Source organism: Molothrus ater, chromosome Z (assembly GCF_012460135.2).
Source record: "Molothrus ater isolate BHLD 08-10-18 breed brown headed cowbird chromosome Z, BPBGC_Mater_1.1, whole genome shotgun sequence".
Classification (NCBI taxonomy): domain Eukaryota; kingdom Metazoa; phylum Chordata; class Aves; order Passeriformes; family Icteridae; genus Molothrus; species Molothrus ater.
In genome coordinates this window covers 59,519,866-59,542,239 of record NC_050511.2, presented here as the reverse complement: position 1 = coordinate 59,542,239, position 22,374 = coordinate 59,519,866, and the positions used below count along the sequence as shown (strand labels likewise).

Here is a 22,374-nt window from a genome sequence, read left to right as displayed (position 1 = left end):
CACTGATTATTCATTGTTATTCCAAGCATTTAAGGTTTTCATTACAATTTTTCAGAATCTAATCAGATCTACATTAGTATTAGTGTTTTTCTTTCAAATTATATGGAAAAAGGTTGACATATCTTATAAATAAAAATTAAAAAGTAAAAAAGTCTCTCATGTTATAATCTGTTTAATTCTTGTAAATATCTATAATGTCATTTTCAAAAGGTAATTTCTATACAAACAGGGAAAAATGACCATAGGAACAAAATTAGATCTACCAACATATAAAATTCAACCACAGCCTACTGATTAAACTATCAGAAAATTTTTAAGCATTAAGCATTAAGCATTATTAAATTAGGCATTATTAAAAAGCATTTAATCATAGTTAACCACATAAGTTAACTATGAGTTAACCATAATCATAAATTGTAAGCTGGTATTTATGAAAATAATATTCAGTTATTTTCAAAAGAAATCAGAACAGCAGTACACTTAAAAGTAAACTTGCCATATGAATCTGGCAAGGTCAGGCTCTGGTTTCATGTCTACAAATAATCCAATTAAGTCCTGAAAAGGATTTGTGAATCTACTGTGTATGGAACTTGAGCTGCCTTAAAGTTATGAAGCAGGTAATGAGAAAACTGTCAAAATGGGAAAAAAGACTCCTTTGAAACTTTCTTGCATGTGGATGCAAGCAAAGCGACAGTAGTGGAGAAAGAACAGAACTTAAAGTTTCAATGGCTAGTATAATTTTAATTAGCTGTAAAGGAAAACTATTGAAGTTTTTGCTCATAAAACCCTATAGATTTTTTGCTCTGAAAGATAAGCTAAATTGAGAATATTTTGGAAACTTCATATTTATACAGCACAGCTGTTGCTATGGCCTGAATTTAGGGGTAACAGCAACTGCTGCTGTCCTTCTCTCCATCAGCCTTCACCAGGGAAAAAAAGCAACAGAAAATTTGCTAATTAGGAGAAGTAATAGATAATTACTTTTTTATCAAATCAGAATGGCACACATGAGAGTACAGAACAAAGGCAGATGAAAAAAGGAGGCATGAAATGAGAGAAAGAGTTGAAAAATTACAATGATGCATGAAATAGAGAGAGGCAGCAGTATAACCTGCTTCACAGTAAGACACCAAGAACGGCAGTGAATAGCCAACCTGGGAATGTTTCTATCTTTTCTGCTGTGTGTGTGAAAAGTAGAGAATAATAAAAAAGAGCTGGAAGGCATTATCTGATACAAATCTCATATTCTTATACTTCAACTGATAAAATGTTTGTAGTGAGGACAGGAGGTGTGAGGTAATGTGGCAGCATTCTAACATATGTTATAGCATTGCTCATATATCTGAGTTCTGGCAAATTCTAGGAGATAATCTATAAAAAACCTAACAGCTTGTGCATAACACTACATGGGGCTCAACATGAGAAAAATGAACAAGAGTGGTATAAGTAAAATCCCTACAAGTAGCAAAAGTAAACATATATGGGTACTTCCATAGCGCTAGATTATCACCAAAACACCAAAATCCTCTGTTGGCAGATAAAAACAAGCAGCATAAAATTTAAATTGAATATTTCCTATTTATTTCTTACACTCATTTACTTGGCCATGACTACTACTCTCTCTTCTTGGGATATAAGTTTTTCAGCTGCTTCTACATCTCCTCATTCCTTAGACAGAGACCGAGAAGATAACTCCTAGAGCATTTGCAGAGCCTTTTACTTTTGTCTGAGCTTTAGCTCTAAGTATCTGAAGACGGCATCATCCCATCAAATATCTTGAAGCTGTGGCAACTTGGCACTTGATGGAACTCACAGGTAAATTGACTCCCTCTGCTGGAGAAAAGGGAAATATTCTGCAATTAGGAGTCCAATGAGTAGTCTGCTCCCAACGAGAAATCCGAGTGATCATGGAATGATCTGCTGTTGTTTTATGGTAGCAGTCCTTCCTCACTGTTTAATTGTGCATAATATATATCCTAATGATTGAGTATTCCACTTCTCCAGGTAGGGATTTCTTGACTCTCAGATTCTGAAGGACCTCATACACCTTATCTAACACCCAAGGACGCCTGAAATCGATCAATCTGTCTCTCTGTCTGTCTATCTATCTATCTATCTATCTATCTATCTATCTATCTATCTATCTATCTATCTATCTATCTATCTATCTATCTATCTATCTATCTATTCATTCAGCATCTTTAAAATATCTGCATATATACATGATCAATGTATACAACTCACAAAATCATTAAAATCTTGATATAGATTACAATCTCTTCTACTAAAAATCTCTGATTAGCTCCAACTTTGACTGATTCTTCTTGGATATTGCAGACTCAAATATAGAAATTTGGAGTAATAGAGATGGGCCCACAAATCCTCATTGATCATAAAATGTATTCCTTTGTTATCAAAGCATTCAATTTATGTTGAATGAAATTGTCTTTTATTTAAATCCCATTCCTAAATAGTTCTACTTATGATTAGATTGAAACTGCTTTTGAAAGAAGCTGCATTCACTGTGCTCTGACTTGGTAGGAATTACTGAAATCAGTAATAATTAGTATATAAGTAAATAAATCAGTTTAATAATAGCTAGTACATAATTGATAACTGGTAAATAATTAAATAAGTCAGTTTGAAACCTAAGAAAATAGTCCCTGGAGAAAAGGGTTAGGTCCTAATTTTTGCAATGTAACAAAAAAATAGGCAAGAATCCAGGAGTCAGTGTCTGCAGTATTATAGGGGACCATGTTTTCAGTAGGACTGGGGAACATTCATTGTATCCCCTGGTACAGCATGACTGTTATAAAGTAAAAAAAAAATATTTACTGTGATACAAATGTTATGCAGGGAACTGGTGAAAGCAGCTTATCCACGTGAACATTTTTACTGACACATCTTCCCCTTCTGACATACCCAACAAATGTCTCAGCTAGCTGTGCTTTCCAATACCCCAATAGAAGTGAAAATCTTTTCCACTTTCCATTCTTAGTGACATCTGTAGAATCTTTCCTTCTATAAATGAGAAATGTTAGACTTTATTATTCCAAAGATAGGAACACTGACAACAAGGGTGGAAGAAGACTACATATGACTCATAATTCTTACTGAAATATTTCAAATCACAAAGTAACAGGACAAAACATATTAGCATGGAGCCAAATTTCTAAAATAAGCACCAATTCTGGATCACTGTATACAGTTCTTTTCTGTTTCCTCTAAAATCTTGCAAGTAAGAATTGTTTGTATCTCATCAGCATTATTTGCTGCTGTCAGGTTACAGCAAGGAAATCAAGAGCAAGGAAATTTCAGGCCTAGTTTTCCTCAAAGACAAATTCCCTTACTATGGGAAACTGGGCTCCAACTTTAAAGTAATGTATAAAAATATTTGTTGCTTCCTGTTCCATAGAAGTTTCATATTTCATATGGACCTGGAGTTTAGGGGAACTCTGCACCTCTCAGCTTCTTCAGAAACAGTCCTTTAACTAGGACTTCCCAGGAGCAGACTGAAAGGCTCGGGCTTACCATAGGGGAAGACTGAAGTAAAATCAAAACTTTTCTCCACTGCCAGGAGAGGGACAGGCACTCAGTCACTCACTGTCACAAACTGTCTCTGTGGTGGATGGTAGAAAGAATCACTATAGAAATCTCATTTTGGAACATGCTTTGCAAGCTCCCCCTATCCAGGCATATATGTCAATTTCATTTGAGCTTTGATTTTGTATAGGGGAAAATAAGAATTTCCTTATTTTGAAGAGAGGAGTTAAGATTAAAACAGTACAGCAGAAGCACCATTTCACTGTTTCTGTAAAGGTTTCACTTTCCTATCATAGCAGAAGCTATAGGCTCTTATGATCATTCATTCATTCATTCATTCATTCATTCATTCATTCATTCATTCATTCATTCATTCATTCATTCATTCATTCATATCCCGCTCCTTCATCATCTCTTGGAGATTTTATCACATCTTTAAAATTTATCTTCGGGCAGAATTGTCCAAATCTGTAAGAGTACAAATAATAAAGCAACAATTCTACCAAGAATGCAGATTATAATTTTTAAATAAATGTTTAACAATTTTTAAAAAGAAGATGCACTGTTGCTTCTTGAAAAACATAACTGCATGTTTGAATTTCTGCTCAGGTTGAATAACACAATTTTGAAATATTTAAACAGAGTAACATAATTCTTCATCATGCATTTCCATCAAAGTCAGTGCTAGCATCAACTTGACCTGGACAGTTTGGTAGTTATTGCAGTGATGGGTGATGATGCTTAGTGCATCATAGTAGAGTATAAGAAGCTTGAGGACAGCATAAATTAGAAAATACTAATTTTTTGTTTGACAAAAATAGGATGACACAGGTTTTTTTCTTTTTGACTGGACTTTAATTTTGCTTTGCTGGCCATAAGAATGGAAGGCCATTTATACACAGTAATTGCTGTAAGCAGTCTATGAATGTTCAAATATTCCAGAGAAGTGGCTACTGCATATACGCAAAGCAGCTCAACAGTGCACTCACAAGAAGTCTAAACAGAGAATTTAGAGTACATTCATGTTATTTCTAACACTCAGCATGTACTGTGGAAATGGCCCCTGAAGTTTAATGTGGACAAGATGCATCAAGCGGAGTATACAAAAATAAGCCATGTACAAAGTGCTTATTCATGTATTCTGCCTGGGAATTCTCAGGAAAAGCAAGGTAGGCATAACAATTGTTCCTATTAAGTTTAATCTAGGTTTATAGCTCTGAAAAGAAAAAAATTATTGACTAGTATGACAGTATTGTGAAGTATGTTCTCATACTACTTCGATTTTTTTGAATACTCAAAAATTCACCTAAATTTACTCCAAAACTGAAAATCTCAGCCCAGAAATTTTTTCCTTCATGCATTTAGGGTATTGTTACGTGAACTTCTGCTTGAAAGGAATAAAAAATGTTTTATAAATATCTAGGCTTTATGTTTTTCCAATGAGCTCCATCAAACACATGGTAAAACATCTATTCTTGAATGCTTTACAAGTGCTCCATTAATGCTGGCAGCCCTGGATACACCAAGAATAAAATGAAGCTTGAATGTTTGAATCACCATTCCCCATCACTGACAGAGAAATGAAGTTTTGTGAGAAACTACAAAGCAGCACAGCCTCAGAACAGCAAGTTTCTGAGCAATGTGCTGAGAAGATTTGACTGCCATCTACAGACATGAGTAACTAGTGCACTGATAGTAATTTAAAATTTATCTCAAAACTACGAACCTAATAAACAAACACCTAGTGCAGATATTAGAGAAAAACTAATTATTTCTGTATATATAAAACAGTGGAACTACCACAAAAAACTTCCCAGTTGTTTGGTTTTTTTTGGGGGGCGGGTGTTGTCGTTTCGTTTTTGGGGGTTTTTTTCTCATAAAAATATAAACGCAGAGAAACACCGGCTTCCTTCATTCTCTAGACTGGCCTGAGAGCTAAGAGTTACAAATCCAGTGTCTAGTAAAGATTAGTAGATAGAAATGGAAAATACTAACATTTTCCTTGTATTTAAACTATGAAGTGCTGATTTTCATGTAGTAAGTTCTCAGTTAAAACTGTCTTAAATGTACAGAGTCATCGGTTAGCAAACTCATGAAATTTTCAATTACATTGTGCATTTCTTATCATATGTATAGTAACCAAATGCTTTTATGTAGCTACAGCTGTACATACATCATCTACCTAGAGTTGTCAAATTTTTGCTACCTAATCAGGCTAGTTCACAATAGGCCAACATATCACAACACAGGTAACTGTACAAAGATTTTATTTCAGCTGTTCAGAACAGCTGGTACAGTAGTTCAGTTCTCCCTTGTCAAACACTCTCTTTTCAGTCTTGACTTAAAACCACCTTCCTTTATCTGACAGCTGCTGCCAAACAGTCTTTACTTCTTCTTCAAACTAGCTCATTAAATAGGCAGTTACCCTGCTAAAATCCTCTTTCAAAAATCTTGGTTTAAACTTTTAAAATCTTTGCATGGCAAAGGAAAAGAGATCAGGAGAATGATGTATTTTAAAGATTGAGGATGAATGACAAAAATACTTAGAACCATACAAATTGCACCACTGTAATTAAAATTATTACATTTACACACAACATGGAACTATTTTCAGGAATTATTCTTCAGAGATAAGAATTACATATAAAAGTTAATATGTAGAGTATTTAAACAAAAAAACAGGTCACAGACAGAAAAGCCCGTGGGCCCAAACAGACAATAATTTTCAAAATCTTTCAGAAGTTAGAATTGAGCACAGCATTCCAGACATGGAATGTCTTCTCACATTGCTATATCATCCATCAGTTTTCATTAAATATTCTCAGACTGTGTAATTTCACTTGAATTCCACACACAGGATATGAATATTGCATTAATTTTAGGTGTCATATATTGAAACTTTATGCTTTCCAAAAACATTTACACTGAAGAAGGTCTGTTCAGACACAGCCATGAAAGTGAAGAAGAGGAAAGTAAACATGTACTTACTCTACATTTTGAGATTTCAGCCTTTTTTCTTACCTGAGTACCCAAACAAGCAGCCATCATATGAGTGAGAAGTTTAGCTGCAAACATGGCACACCTGCTGCAGAAAAGGTGGGAGATGATAGCCAAAGTGAAACCTACACAGAAATGATAATGAAAAAAGTTTCAAAAAATAAGGCATATTTAAGTTTAGACTAATAAACTGTGCTATATTATCCAGCAGATGTTTCTCGAAGGTGCAGATTTCTTAAAAAACCCCAATCAACCAAACATTGCAGGGAGAGTATGATCATTTTGGTTCACACTGGGATCACTCATGAGTTTATTTCAAGTACTAAATTGTATTTAATGTTCCCATAGGCTTGGAAGCTAAAATAATTTCATAATGTAAACAAGCAGTTTTTGAAAAGCGTTTCTTTGGTGTCCTGTTCTGCATGATATGGGTGATTATAATAATAGTTCTATTCAAAGCAAAGGTAACAGTTCAGTGTTCATATTAGTGCTTCCAAAAAACGTTTTTAGAAACAGTTACATAAAAAATGCACTATTGTAACAGATTTTTTTATTGGTGGCACTATTGTAACAGATAGTTATAACCTTCTAAATGCCAGTCTCCTGCTGTGTCTGTGTTAAGCACAGAAATTTTTTATAGCAGTAGAAATGACACCACTTTTTGTTTCACTAATTAATGGTAAACATGAACACAGCAAAGGCCCCTTTCCTACCAGTAAGTAGTTCCTGGGAAAAGGATTCTAGGAAAGTTAAGCCACCAGGAAAAACACTGCTAAATCTCAGAATTAATTTGAGTTAATTGTGCACTTTTACCCTTCAGTCAGAGCAGGATTTTGGGTAATTAAGGCAGATCTTTTAGGTCAGTCTTGAGATTGACTATTTGTTCAGCTACCAGTATTTGTAAGAGATAAGTAAAATAAATAATTGCTAAAAGTATTATATCTAACTCTTTCAAAATTACTTAGTGATATTTACATGACCATCTACATGGTCTCTCTCTCTTTTTTTTTAATATTCTTCTTTTTTATAATATTCTATTTTATTCTTCTTCTTTTTTTTAATATTCTATTCATACCCAAATGGAAATGTCAAGATATATGAAAAATATCCTTATCACTCCTAAACAATTTGTTACTTAAAACATTCATTTAAATCTAGTAATCTGTATCATCACACAAGTAAACATATTCAAATGGCCAAAAAACTGAAAGGCATTGGAAAGAATTTGCCTCAAGTTCAAAATAAACCCTTAACCAAGCTAAACTACTTTTATTTTTAAAAAACATTTTTATGACAAATACTGTAAGTGACTAGTTCTGAACAATGATCTGCATCTTTATTGATTCCAACTCAGCAAAACGTTTTCTAAGCTTTTGCATATTCTTTTTTTTCAGTTTCTACAGCATTTTGCATTTTACAGCATTTTGTTTCATCAACTTACTTGTTTTTTCTCTGTAATCCAGCAACAGTATTTTAAAATCTGCTTAGTTTTATGTGTTAAAATCTCCTTTTTTTAGTGTTAAATATAACCATCAATTTGTGTGGAGCAGGGAAAAAATTGAGAGGTCTTTCCTCTTTCTTTGTCTTTATTTTCTTTGGCTGACATTTAAAAACATTAAGGAGCCTAGATTTAATCTGTTAGGGCAGTTTGCTTGGAAGGGATAAATAGGTGATTTAGCTGCTTACACAATTTTTGTTACTCATATAGTGATGATCTAATATAGAAGTCATAAACCTCACAAGAAACACAACCAGACCCCCTTTTAAGGAGGTTAAAGTAGTCAAGAATTCCATTTAGCATATTTCCTTAATAAGCCCATTGCTTTTAGTGCCCATAAATGCAAGAGTTCATTATGATTTTCTTTTGAACCTAAATAATTCTGTGGTTCTGAGAAAATTTACTTCTCTTTGTGATTGCTGCAACAATAATAGTAAACCAGCTGCAATCTGAAAGGCTCCTTCAGAAGCCAAGTTGAATTCTGAACTTAGATCCCCTGCTTCCTGCCTCACATTTTGTGATTTATGCTGTTGAAGCTGCTAATGAAGAGTCATGCTAATTATATGTTAAACTCTTAGGGTTTTTTCCCAAGATCTTGGGCAGCAGTAAGGCAGCAGAGTGTAATGGAATCTATCTCCCCTGAGTTATCATTTCTGAGTGTAAATTCCAGCTAAAATTGTCAAAGAAATTTGACAAAGAGGATTACAGTACTCCTGCTAGAAACACAGATGAATTTAGGATTTTTAAGTTTCTTCCCCCAAATGAATGACATATTATCTCTTTTCAATAAATCATCCCAAGGAAACAACCAATCAGGCAAGCAAGGGACATGCCAGGACCACATGTAGGAGATTTAAATTGCTCTAGGGAGCGTGCTGAGCCAGACTGGGCAAACAGGGGCACAGCACAGCAGTGAGAGCATGGTACAGCAGTTTGTACAGGAGGGATGCAGCTGCTCTCCCGGTTCCTGGTGGTGGGTTGTGTAAGATGGGTGTCTTTTGGTTGGGTTTTTTTGGCTTTTTTGGTTTTCTTTCTCCCGACTTGACTAGATCCAGTAGTGGTTTACAAATGGTCAAAAGCCTGCTGCTGCTGCCAGCAAAACTGCTAAGCCCAAATGGAACCCGCCAAGAAGGACACAGCTGTCCAGATCCCTGGCTGCAGGGAGCCTGGGGCAGTACCAGAGCACAGTGCAAAAGGCGCCTGTGTGTGATGTGAGCTGGTGATCTGCTCTGTCAGGTAGCAGAGCTTAAGCAAAAGGTAGAAAGGCTAAGGAGTATTAGGGAGAGCAAAAAGAGAAATCGACTGGTGGAGTTACAGCCTTGCAACCTGAGAGAACCTTGGCAGGAGTCAGAGGAGCCCCGTCTCTCTTACCATCAGGCAGAAGGAGGAGACCTAGCAGGCTGGGGGAATGGAAATGGGTGCCTACTCAGAGAGGTAGCAAAATTCCTTCCTGACCCCCATCAGTTTCCCAGGTGCCCTTACAGAATAGGTACAAGGCCCTGGGTCCAGAGGCTCAGGCAGATGATGGTAAACAAAAACATCTGGTGAGTCTCCCAGGTGCACTTTGTCTGTCAGACGGATCACAACCTCAGGAAATTAAGAATAGAAGAAGGGTAGTTGTGGAAAGTTCACCACCTGAGGGGAGCTGAGGGCCCTGTATGTCACCCAGACCCATTCCACAAGGAAGTCTGCTGCTTTCCTGGGGCCCAGGTATGGGATATCAGCAGGAGATTCCCTGAACTAATTCATCCCTCTGATTATTACCCACTGCTGCTCATCCAGGTTTGCAGTGATGACAAGAGGGGTACCAGGTCATTTGAAAGGACATCAGGGCTCTGGACTGATTGGTTGATGGGGCAGGAGCACAGGTGTGGTTCTGCTCAGTTCCTTCAGGAGCAGGGATGAATGATAAAAGGAATAGGAAAACCCACATTATCACTGAATGGCTGCTTAAGGGCTGGTGCCATCAGAGGAATTTTGGTTTTTCTACCATGGGCAATTTTTACAGCACCAGGCCTGCCTGAGTCAGATGGGCTCCATCTGTTCAACAAGGGCAAAAGGATTCTAGCCCATGAGCTGGCAGGGCTGATTGAGAACGCTTTAAACTAGGTTTGAAGGAGGAAGGGGATGAAACCAGGCGCTTGAGAGGTGACCCCAAGGGTGGTAAGCCAGAGTCAGGGGTGAAATCAGCAGCACAGCTGAAGTGCATGTACACTGATGCATGCAATGTGGGTTACAAACAAGGGACTGGAAGCCATGGCACAGCAGGAAAGCGATGACAGAGTCACCATCACAGAAATGTGGTGGGATGACTTGCAGGACTGGAGCACTGCAGTGGATGGCTACAAGCTCTTCACAAGAGACAGGAGAGGGAGAAGAGGTGGAGTGGTGGCTCTGTATGTTAGGGAGGTTCTGGACACCATGGAACTTGAGATTAATGACAATAAGATCAAGTGCCATGGGTAAGAATCAGAGAAAGGCCATCAAGGCTGACATCCTGGTGGCTGGAGGATGTTTCAAGATTGCCAGCCCTTGTTCTTGTAGGACATTTAACCTGCCAGGTATCTGCTGGGAACTCAACACGGTGGAAAAGAGGCACTCTAGAGGTTCTTGGAGTGTACAGAGGAGAGCTTCTTGTCACAGATGATGAGTGAGCCTGCCAGGGATGGGGCTCTGCTAGACCTGCTGTTTGCAAACAGAGAGGAGCTGGTGGGAGATGTGGGGCTCAGAGGCCATCTGGGGCACAGTGACCATGAAATAATAGAGTTCTTAATATTCAGTGAAACAAGGATATTGAAACTTCAATAAAACTTCTAAACTTCTACACAAGACTTCCAGAGGGCGGAACTCAGGATGCTTTTTAGGAGAGTACCTTGGGAAACAGCCCTCAAAAGCAAAGAGATCCAGGAAAGTGGACATACTTCAAGAAAAAAATCCTGAAGGCACAGGAGCAGGCTGCCCCTATGTGCCAAAATATGAGCCAGCAGGGATGTGAATGGGCTGCTCAGGGAGGTGGTGGAATCACCACCCTTGGATGTGTTTAAGAAAAGACTGGATGTGGTACCCAGTGCCATCATCTAGTTGGCAAGGTGTTGTTAGGTCACAGGTTGAATTCGATGACCTCAAAAATCTTTTCCAACTTAGTGATATTTCTATGCCTGACATTTTTTTCCAGTGGCAAAATTTGTCATTGTGCAAATACCAGACAAGATGGCACCTCTAATAATATGAAGTTAGTTAACATTCATTCAATATTCCACTAAATAAAAAGATTGTCATCAGCTACCAAAAATGTTAATAATCAATCAACCAGTTTTACTAGTCATCAGTTGTTATTAATGAGCAAACTGTCTTAAATGAACTCACCTGAAATACTGATGAATCCAGAAGAAAAAAATGCCTCGTTGTATGAAGACAAGTTATCTGTTTGGGCATAAACTGCATAAATGGACATATGAGAACAGGAGCATTCCACATAATCTGATGTGTCATCAACCACTTTGCAGAACCCGCTATCAGACAGCCAGCTGCAAAACAAGTTTCACAAAGTTGGAAATGGACTTGCGTAATTCACATTTTAAGCAGGCTTAAAAATTTTTGTTGTATTCCTGGAATACCAACTTCCCTAAACTATTGCAGAGGTGTTTTCTGTAATCTGTCATGTGCAGTGCTCAGAATAACACATTTACATGAGATTAAAATGTTGTTTTTCATGTTTTGTTTTTTTTTTTAATTTTTGTAAATGTATTGAAATTAACTCTTTTTTCACTAGGGAATTTTTGTGGCCATGTTTTTAAAATTTCTGCTAGATTTCTAGGTCTGTCTGACTTTTCAAATAGTTAATTTATTTGCTCAACACCTTATCCTGTTATGGAGAACATTTTATACTGCTCTTTTTTGGTTTGAAACTAAAATTCAGGGGTTTTTTTGTTCTTTGGTTTTTGTTGAGTTTTTTTTCAGTATCGCTGAAGTGGTTTGGAAAAAGGATAAGGCATACCACAGGTGATAGCCTAAGCCATTTCTTCTGGAATTTGTGCATAGATAAAAGGAGAGCATACAGGTAGATTGTGGTGCATTTCCTCCTGAAAACAAATAGTTTGTATCAATAGGACGCTGATATCATCCAGTTGGTCTAATGAAATTGAATCTAAATCAACTAGACTTCAATGGGATACAGAACATTATTATCTCCAAGTCATTAACACATTTATTGATGCAATTCTAGATTTATGGCCTGTCACTGTAACCTAATGCATCATTATACAATGTAAATAGTATTTTGATGAAAAAAGGGTGGAAGTTTGAGAAATATCTGAGATAGAATAACTACTCATTTTATTATAAAAAACGTTTTATGTACTGGTAAAATGGCCAGAAAAATTAAAAAAGACATGAAATGGATCAATTTTATATTTGTAAATTATTTAATTGGCGTTATCACATTTTACACAAATACATAGATTCATGGTAGAAAATATAAAACTAAACACAATAATAAAATAACCTTTCAGCAGCTTGATTCCAGAGGAGACATAGAGACTTCTGTGGAACAATCCGACTTCCTTCAGCATAAATACGATAAATGACTTCACTACTATCTTTCAAAGGTTGTGAACTCTGACCCTTCAAGCTCATTGAAAAAACCTGAAACAACATGTACAATGTAAAGATATATTTAATATTAAGATTCAACACAGTGCTCATTTTAATCAGAGACAACCATGAAACACTTATTATGTTTTGAGCAATATCTAGATTAAAACTAATTCATGCAAAAAAAATTGCATTATCTTCAAACCTTGTTCTTCAGGGCAAGTTCTTTATCTCTAGTAAGGAACCACTGCTGACTGCTGTATTCTGTGAACTGTACAGATTCACAGTTCTCTTCTTGGGGAGATGGTAATACTACAGAGACCTCTATTAGATGTTCAGGTACTTGAATAGAATCTCCATCTTTTCCACTAAATCTATGTCCATTGATTTGCTGAGGAAACCAGTTGTGAGCCATTATTGCAATATATGGGCAGCTGTCAAGGATATTTTTGCCTCTGTGGAAATGTAAAAACAATAAGGCTGGTAAGTGGGACCAAGCTTCACTATTCATCACATAATGACTCTAAAATGTATTTGTGATTTGTTAGTACTTTATTAATTCATCATTTTTAGACTTGTGATATTTAATTGGCATACTGTTTCAGTTTCTGTGGGGAAAAAAAAAAGGCTGGATATTTTACATATTTCAGCATCTTCATTTCTTCTCTGGGATTTGCTCTTTCTGACCTGCAACTAAAACCTTTCCACAGCGAATTAGCTTATCAAAACACTCATTGTTACAACTTGATGTAGAACTGAGTCTAAAAAACAGGGGAGGCATTAAAATGGATGGGATGATGTTTCATTTTTTTTTCCCAACAGATGATGTAAAATGCATGGAATAAAGAATTTTAACTTTTAAGTTCTAAACACTGAACACACATTCCACCACAAGCTGTTTAATAGATCCCCCATGTGGAAAAAAGGGTTTAAAACCACCTGTCTCATGAAAAAGAATAATCACTTTCTCAGTCACCTATTTCTCCTGCCCATTAGTTTGATAAGGCTATTATGCTCTTGGAGACAAAACTAGCAATTTAAAACTACGAGCAGCTTTAAACATTTCAAAACAATGTTCGAGTGAGCAAAACCAAAAACATTCAAATTACAAAATGCCTGTAGAAATTTTGGGTTGCAAACTTTCATCTAAGGCTTAGAACACAGCTCTGCATCATACAATCACATATTATTTTATTTGCAAGAATAATGCATACTTTTCCAGACAATATTTGAGCTAGAGGTGCATCAATAGATCTCCTGACTCATATTCCCGCATCTACCCCATAACAAAGTAACAGTTATGTGTTACACCCAATCTGGCAATGTGACACAGTGCTTTGTAACATTATGACACTGTAACAACACATTCACATATGGGTAACATACTAGATAGGAGATAAGTCCCTTTTCTGAAAATGTAATTTAGATTTTCTATATTGGTAAATTGTTGTGTATTTACAAAACATATTATGAATTCAAGCTTACTAACCTTTCTCCTGGTGATCCACACTTTATCCCAGTCAACAGAGAAAAAGCAAACTTCTCAGTCACCTCAGCAAGCAAGCTATATCCTTGTGTGTCCTTGCGTTTTGGGCTAGCCAGAGCACAGAGTATCTCATAGAATAGACTTCTACTTTTATCAGTGAGTAACAGTTCTTCACCTACACCTGTAACCTAATGAGAGCAGAAGAAAGCAAACAACATTTTACACCAAGGAATCTGCTTGTAACATTTCCTCATGTTCAATAGTTTAGTGATATTTTCTCTGTGATTCCAATATTCAAACTGAGAGTTCAGAATATTTTTCCCAACTCCTGATCACGTAGGAGTTTCCAAGGCATAAGACACAGTCTGTCAAAACTACATAAAGATATGCTTACTAGGGGATTTGATTATTAAAGAAAGGATGTGGCATTATTCATTCTTTTACAAACCAAAGATTTTTGAGTCCTAGAAGTTTTTAAATTATTTTCTCAATTTTCTTTGTGGCAGCAATCAAAAATGAATGGGTTTGTTATAATGCTTTGCATCTAGATATTTAGAAATTTTCCAGCTTTTATGCATTATTCCAAGAGTCCAGAAGAGACAGAATGCCATAGAACTAATCCATAATTTTCACAGAAATTAGAGCAATGCTTAAGCACTCAGCTACCCTGAGAATCCAATTCCCTTAGCTACTAGAGAAAAAAAGACTGATGCTTGGTTTGACTACAGCAGACTCCAGCTGGCCCAGGTAGGATTTGCTTGTGTTTTGACTGCAGTCTGCTGTATAGATAGGAGCATGGATTGTGCCAGGCCTAAAAGCAACAACGGTGTGAACCAAGAGTCAAGAAAACATAATAAGCTCTATGAAACTGCAGCACCAAAAGGAAAATTGCACGGTAGAAAATCTAGAGCTACAAGTATGTATGCAAAATTAATACTAGTTGCTCATTTCGACCTATTTGATTTCTGATTTCTTGCCACCTCCTAACTAGTGGCAGACAAACTCCCTCCTTGATTGTGGGACTTCACAATTTCCACTTTTGCAGTCTGTGCTTCTGAGTCACTGCTGTGGATGTGATCTGCTTATATATATATATATATATATGTGTGTGTGTGTGTGTGTGTGTGTGATATATATATATGTGTGTGTGTGTGTGTGTGTCTTGTTGTGTTATTATACTCTAATTAATGTCATTAGTCATTTAAGAACAAACAGGATGTGTTTACCTTATCTATTATATGCACCACAGCAGTAAGTTGCTCTTCTGTAGTTTCTGTAGCCACTTTGACATTCAGATTCTGAAGGATTCTGTGTAAAATGGTGTCATCAAGAGGCTGATGCAGTTGATCAATCAGTCCCCAAACTGGCAAGGAGTCCAAATCTGAGACAATGGTGATGTTAGAAGTACCATACACATCATCTATCCTGGCACCGCCTGTGGGATTAGAAAGTACAACCTGGAAACGTTTAGGAAATGGGTTTAAAGATCCTGTCTTTGGAGTCAGGGTCACATCCAGGAATGCATTTCTCTGTCCATGTTCAAAAGTCAATAAACCTTCAGACCTGGCAAAATCTTGTCCTGCCACAGCTGGAGATATGAAGGTCCGTCCAATAGGTTCAGGCTTTTGTAGTTCCTTAAAACAAACCAAAAGAGTTTTAGGTAACATTATGATAAATGTAATTGTTCAAAACCACCTGCTGTAGAATGTAATTTAGGTGGGTAAAAATAAAATGTATAAAAAAGAAGTCCTCTTTCAAAAAGCAGCTGTGAGTGATGAAAATATTACATTTAAAATCATTATCTCCCTGAATTAGTAATCAATCAAACCTAGGAGAAGAATTATATATTGTCAATAGTAAAAAGGGTCTCTTTCTTTTCCAGAGCAAAAACCGCAAAACTTTCTGAGTGAATAAATACTACAGAAATGTTAGCACATGTGTGAATTCCAGAATGGTTGATGTAAGACTATGACTGCAGCACAAAGTCCCTCACTTTAGGGTAGAGAAAAGCATTACAAATACATAGAAAACTAAATAAAAGTAAAGCAAAAGTTTTGGAAATCTGTGTCCAAATTAATATCAATTCATGGTATTTTCAGTCCCAGAATACATACTTAAAAGATGAATAATCCATTTAATACAAAGGCAAAGCAAATACTATAAAATACATATATTCAGTAATGCTACATGGCCTTATTTCCTTGTGAAGCAACACTGGTTTTACTTCCATGAGGTTTGCAGTTACTGTTTCATTCTTCAAGGTCTCGTTCTTTTTGTTACTTGCCATAGCCTTGACATTACATCTGGTTATATAATAAACTTTCTTTAAGAGGAAACTATCGTCCTGAGCTATTATTCAACTATTCAACTATTATTCAAGCTATTATTCAATATATACTTCAAAAGTATATATTAATTTACTAAGGGCAGCTTGTATACTGACTCCTAAGTAAAGGTCTCCTACTGAATAAAACGAGGATTTTTATTTGTGAAATACTAGACCCCTTTAGAAAATATTTAGCTTTTATTAGTAGAGCTTATTTATGGAATAAATCAGACATTTTCTGAGTTCAATGGAGAACCTGGTAAGTCAATGTAGCCTGTAACTGTTCAAAATTACAGTAGACATGATCACATCACCTGTGAAAATTCCAGGGGGAAGTTTCCTTTTGTTTATCCCTTCCCACTAGGAAATGGAAATAAGCAGAAATAAAAGCACTAGTGACAAGAACAATGTCTAAGAAACCTTTGTAGGTTGAGATAAACATCAGTTTCCAGTTATTGCCTTCCTGTCTGCTGTGACCTCTTATTCTAAAGCACCTACTAATACTTTAGTATTTGGCCATGCACCCTCAAAACCTAAAAAATGTCTAAAGAAGGTTGGTTATAAAAATTATAAATGGATAAGAGATTGCCCACTATATTTTAGCTTAAATATACACTGGACAGTAGCAATTTCTTTTCCATTTAACAGCTAAATTATAGTGAATTCTTAGGTTGAATAAATGTGAAAATTTGTTACCATACAATCTAATTGAAACACTGGCCAATTACTATATAATAAATGGATGGAAATACAATGTAAACCTATATAGTTAAAATAGACATGCATTCAATATAACAATAGAATGCATAACCTTTTATTATAAAGTGTAAGTTTATTATAAAGGGCAAGTATATAATAACTCACCCCCAAAACAATGATTTTAGGCATAAAATCACAAATATTCAAAGCTGATCAGGCTAACTACTACTGATGGTGGTATACTTGAAAGAGTATCTCTTGTAACCTGTGCCCTGATGCTGGATGCACACATACTAAGGAAGTGACAGGAATCACATTTTTGCAATCTGCTAAAGGAGAAACTTCATCAGCTGCAATAATAATGAGTGAGGTGTGCATTTAAGAGAAAAAAGTGTCAACAGCTAGAAGAGTCTTTTGCTTCAGATGTAAACATCTCAAAAATTGTTGGATTATGGGTTTTTTTTACATAAAGGGCATAATCTGACAAAAATTAATGGGGATGATAAAATTTACTTCAGCACATGCTATTTTTGATAAGAAGAACAATTTTTATGTTTATTACTCCAAGAATATTGAATAAAATTTGAATAATTCCTCTCTCTTTTCCTGTATATGTTCTGGTACTACTAATAATTTTGTTTCCAAACAGAACAGGTGTCCTGCTATCTGGATGTTGTAAATATAACCATCAGGATAAAAATTTCAGATGAAAAAGCCCCAAAAATTGAAGGCTCACAAGAGCCTTAGAACAAAGAAAAAATATATTAGATGCCTGGCTGACCATAATCTTTGAGGCCACTGAAAGATATTGCTAAAAAAAATATTCTTGACAATGTAATAAGAAAAAGTTCTTTTAATAATGGAAAACCAAAGAAGCTAGGCTCAGCAAATGTTTGACTGTTTCCTGAAAAAAAATGCTAATTACAGTGATATTTACTGTAAAGAATGATCAAATATTTAATTTATTATTATTTAATTAATTTCAATTATAAAATTAATTATAAAATCCATGATTTTACGAATGGTTTGGGTTGAAAAGAACCTTAAAGATCATCTTGTTCCAGCCCTCCTGCCATAAGCAGGGACATCCTCCCCTAGACCAGATTGCTCAGAGCTCCATTGAACCTGACCTTGAACACCTGCAGGGATATGGCATCCACAGCTTCTCTTGCCAGTGCCTCACCACCCTCACAGTAAAGAATTTCTTCCTGATATTTAATCTAAACCTACCGTCTCTCAGTTTTAAGCCATTCCCTCTTGTCACTACATGCCCTTGCCAAAAGTCCCTCTCCAGCTTTCAGATAGGCTTCCTTTAGGCACTAGAAGGCTGCAATTGGGTCAGCACAAAGCTGCCTCTTCTCGTGGCTGAACAATCCCAATTCTCTCAGCATTCCTCAGAGCAGAGGTGCTCCATCCCTCTGATGAACTGAGTGGCCTCCTCTGGTCTTGCTCCAACAGCTCCATGTCCTTCCTGTGCTGAGGAGCCCAGAGGTGGAGGCAGCTCTGCAGGTGGGGTCTCACCAGAGTGGGGCAGAAGGGCAGAATCTCCTCCCTCCAAAACTGCCCACAGGGATTTGGATGCAGCCCAGGACACATTTGGCTTTCTGGGCTGCAAGTGCCCATGGCTGGCTCATGTCCAGCCCCTCACCATGTCCTTCGGAGCAGGGCAGCTCTCGATCTGTTCATCCCCCAGCCCATACTGGGGGTTGCTCTGACCCAGGTGCAGCACTTTGCACTTGATCTTGTTAAACCTTATGAGATTCCCAAGGGCCACTTCTTGAGCTTGTCCTGGTGCCTCTGGATGGCATCCTATCCTTCAGGAGTGTTAACCACACCCCTCAGCTGGGTGTCTTCTGCAAATTTCCTAAGGGTGCACCCAATCCCTTCGTCTATGCCATTAATGAAGGCAGTAAATAACACTGGTCCCAGTACAGGTCCCTGAGGGACACCACTCGTCACTGACAGTCTGAGGCATTGACTCCTGCCCTCTGGATGTGACCATCCAACCACTTTGTTATCCATCAAATAACAGTCCATTCAAATCCAACATAAAATCCATGCCTCTCCGATTTAGAGAGTAGGTTCTTGTTAGTTATGTGTCAAAGGCTTTATGGAAGCTCAGAGAAATGACATCTGTAACCCATCCCTTGTACTCTGATGTAGTCATCCCATCAGAGAAGCCCACTAGGTTGGTCAGATTTTCCCTTGGTGAAGCTGTGCTGGCTCTCTGCAAGATCCTCCCTGTCCTCCACATGCCTTAGCAGAGCTCCTGGGAGGATCTGTTCCATGATCTTCCCAGGCACAAAGGGGAGGCCAACAGGTTGACAGTTCCCAGGGTCCTGCTTTCTACTCTTCCCTTTTTAAAGATGGATATAGTAATACCCCTTTTCCAGTCACCAGGGATTTCACCTGATTGTCAAGACTTTCCAAGTAACAAGGGATACTGTATTGGCAACAACATCAACCAATTCCCTCAGGACTCTGGGATGCATCTCTTTGGGTCCCACAGAACTGTGAACATTCAATTTCCTCATGTGGTCCTGACCCAAACCTGACCCATTTTCCCATACCGTGGGAGGGACTTGCTCTCCCATGGCCCATCCTGCTGTCCACCCACTTGAAAGGTGTAGGAAAAAAGGTTGCCAGAGAAGACTGGCAAAAAAATGTTGAGTCCATCAGCCTTTGTTAATCTGTTGCTACCAGTTTCCCAGCATTGTTTATCAGGGGGAAACACCTTCTTTGACCTTCTCCTTCTAGTTAACATACCTTTCTGGTTAACAAGCCCTCCCTGTTATTTTTTGTATCCCTTGCCAGGTTCACTTCCAGCTTCACCTTGGTCTTCCTTACACATTCACAGTCTATCTCTAGTCTCTTTCCAGCTCACCTGTCCTTGCTTCAACTGCTTGTGCATTTGTTTCTTTCTCTCTAGTTTGACCAGCAGGTTCTGACTCAGCAATGCCAGTCTCCCGCCTTCATTGCCTGATTTCTTGCTCCTGGGGATTGCTAGCTAGCTCCTGTGCTCTATGGAAGACTTTCTTAAGGATCTGTCAGCTCTGTTCCACTCCTTTGTCCCTGAGGGCAGTCTCCCAGGGGAACCCTCTCATTATCTCCCTGAAGAGCTGGAAGTCTGTGCTTTCCTAAACGACAGAAAAAGACATAAAAATAAATTAAATAATAATAAGTCTTACCTGCATACTGTAGGTAACCATTGTGGTTACTGATGTACTAGAATCTCTAAGAACTTGCAGACTGATTAAAGCTGTCTTCTTATAAGCAACAGCAAATCGAGATCCCAGAGCAAAATACACTAAACCATGAGGAGCATCACTTTCCAGGACAGTTATAAAAGCAAATCTGGCACTGTTGTTCAAAGCAGCTCCTGTGCTTACAGCATACAGCTCAACAAAAATATAAGTTTCAAATTCTGGAACCTGTAAGTGAATGATGATTTTCATGTCATTATAAGACCGACTAATAACTTTCAGCTTTGAATAAGTGTTTATATATTACATTGTACACACAGTGGATCACTTTAATAACACTACACAAGCACGCTTCCTGAAATGTGCAATAAATACAATAAAATATATCATAAAAACAATACTGCAATGAACATCACTCGGTCAGGCACAATTATTAAATCTCAGATTTTCACACAGAACTTGCTGCATTAAAGTAGATATTTAAATAGTGCAGGCATAGTGGCTGTAAATTTGACATAAATGACAGTATCCTCCAAGAGTGCCATATTCCAGATTATAGATTTATATAGATGTACAACTTATGAAGAATTTGCTCTTCCATTTTCTTTTTACCTTACAAAAAGACATATCCTACTACCTTTTGGAAATACTGCACAGAATTAAGTATACAATTTTGAAAATGCATTTAATTTGTATAATAACTTTCCTGTATTCAAGTACTGGTCTCAGTTGAAGTTCTGAAAAACATTTTATATACAACTTAAGCATTTAGACACTAGTATGCCCATGCATGTTTTTACAAGAAATTAAAAACTCAGTAGATTAGCACGCTTAATTTATTTAAAATCTCAGAGCTTAGACAATACTATTTGATAGACTTTTGTGATGTTTCACATAGAGAGAAATACTTCACTCTGAAAATATAGGCTGTGGAACTTTGTTTCCTTGTTGAAAATAAGGTAGCAGTGTTAACTTTACAATATGATGTTCTGCAAACTTTACAATATGGTGTTCTGCCTCGTCTTTTATTTTATACCTACAGCACAAATGTAACATTAAAAATAGGCATCCAAATTTTAAAATTCCAAAAATTCCATTCTAAATTTCCAAAAATAATTGGAAAGATATTACCAGAAGTTCTCCCCAGCTGCCACAAGTTCTGTCTGGCAGAGCCAATGCCAAACAGCTCCAAGATGGGCGTGTCACTGGCTGTAGCTGAGCCAATCAGAACACCCCTACGACAACATATTTAAGAAGTAAGAAACCTGTTCTTTGCAGATATAATTGTGGCCAAAATAGAGGGGGGTGACAACACATAAGAGGACCAACACTGCAGATACCAATACTGCAGCAAGTTCTGTGTGGGGGAGAAGGAGGGAGAGAAAGTTCTTCAGGTGGGATTCCCCTGCAGTGCATGGTGAAGCAGCTGGACCCCTGCAGCCTACAGACATCCATGAGCATGCAAAGATCCACCTGCAGCCCATGGAGGAGCCCAATACTGGAGCAGGGGAATGCCTGAGAGGAGGTTATGACTCCATGGGTGGTCCACACTTGAGCAGGTTCTTGGCAGGGACATGCAGACCCATGGAGAAAGGAGCCCACACTGGAGCAGGCTTCCTGGTAGGGCTTGTGGCCATGTGGGGGATCCACACTGGAGCAGCCTGCCCTTGAAAGACTGTCCCCAATGGAAGGATGACCACACTCCAGCAGTTTATGGAGAACTGCTGCCTGTGGTATGGACTTATGTTGGAGAAGCTTCCCATTGGAGCAACCTCATGGTGAAGAAGGGGAAAGACTCCTCTTCCTGAGCAGCAGCAGGAACAACGTGTGATGAAATGAACATAACCCCCATTTGCAACTCCATTTGCTGATGGAGGGGAGGAGGTAGAACTGGAAGGAGGGAGGGGAGGAAGGAAGGTGTTTTATGGTTTCAGTTTACTTCTGATTATCCTGCTCTGGTATTGTTAGCAAAAAATTCATTTAGTATCTCTAATTTGAGCCTATTTTGCCCATGATGGTGTTTGGTGAG

The 22,374-nt window shown here is 37.5% G+C and overlaps 1 protein-coding gene across 1 annotated transcript in view; it reads right to left on the bottom strand.

Moving 5' to 3' along the window:
• Positions 1-22,374, bottom strand: part of ADGRV1 (adhesion G protein-coupled receptor V1) — a 287,213-nt gene that overhangs the window by 133,496 nt on the left and 131,343 nt on the right. The window contains exons 80-86 of the mRNA XM_036402940.2: positions 20,331-20,573; positions 15,344-15,751; positions 14,121-14,305; positions 12,837-13,086; positions 12,543-12,682; positions 11,405-11,565; positions 6,565-6,665 (exon numbers count right to left, since the gene is read on the bottom strand). Coding sequence (XP_036258833.1) covers positions 6,565-6,665; positions 11,405-11,565; positions 12,543-12,682; positions 12,837-13,086; positions 14,121-14,305; positions 15,344-15,751; positions 20,331-20,573 — 1,488 coding nt within the window. The remainder of the gene's footprint in view (positions 1-6,564; positions 6,666-11,404; positions 11,566-12,542; positions 12,683-12,836; positions 13,087-14,120; positions 14,306-15,343; positions 15,752-20,330; positions 20,574-22,374) is intronic.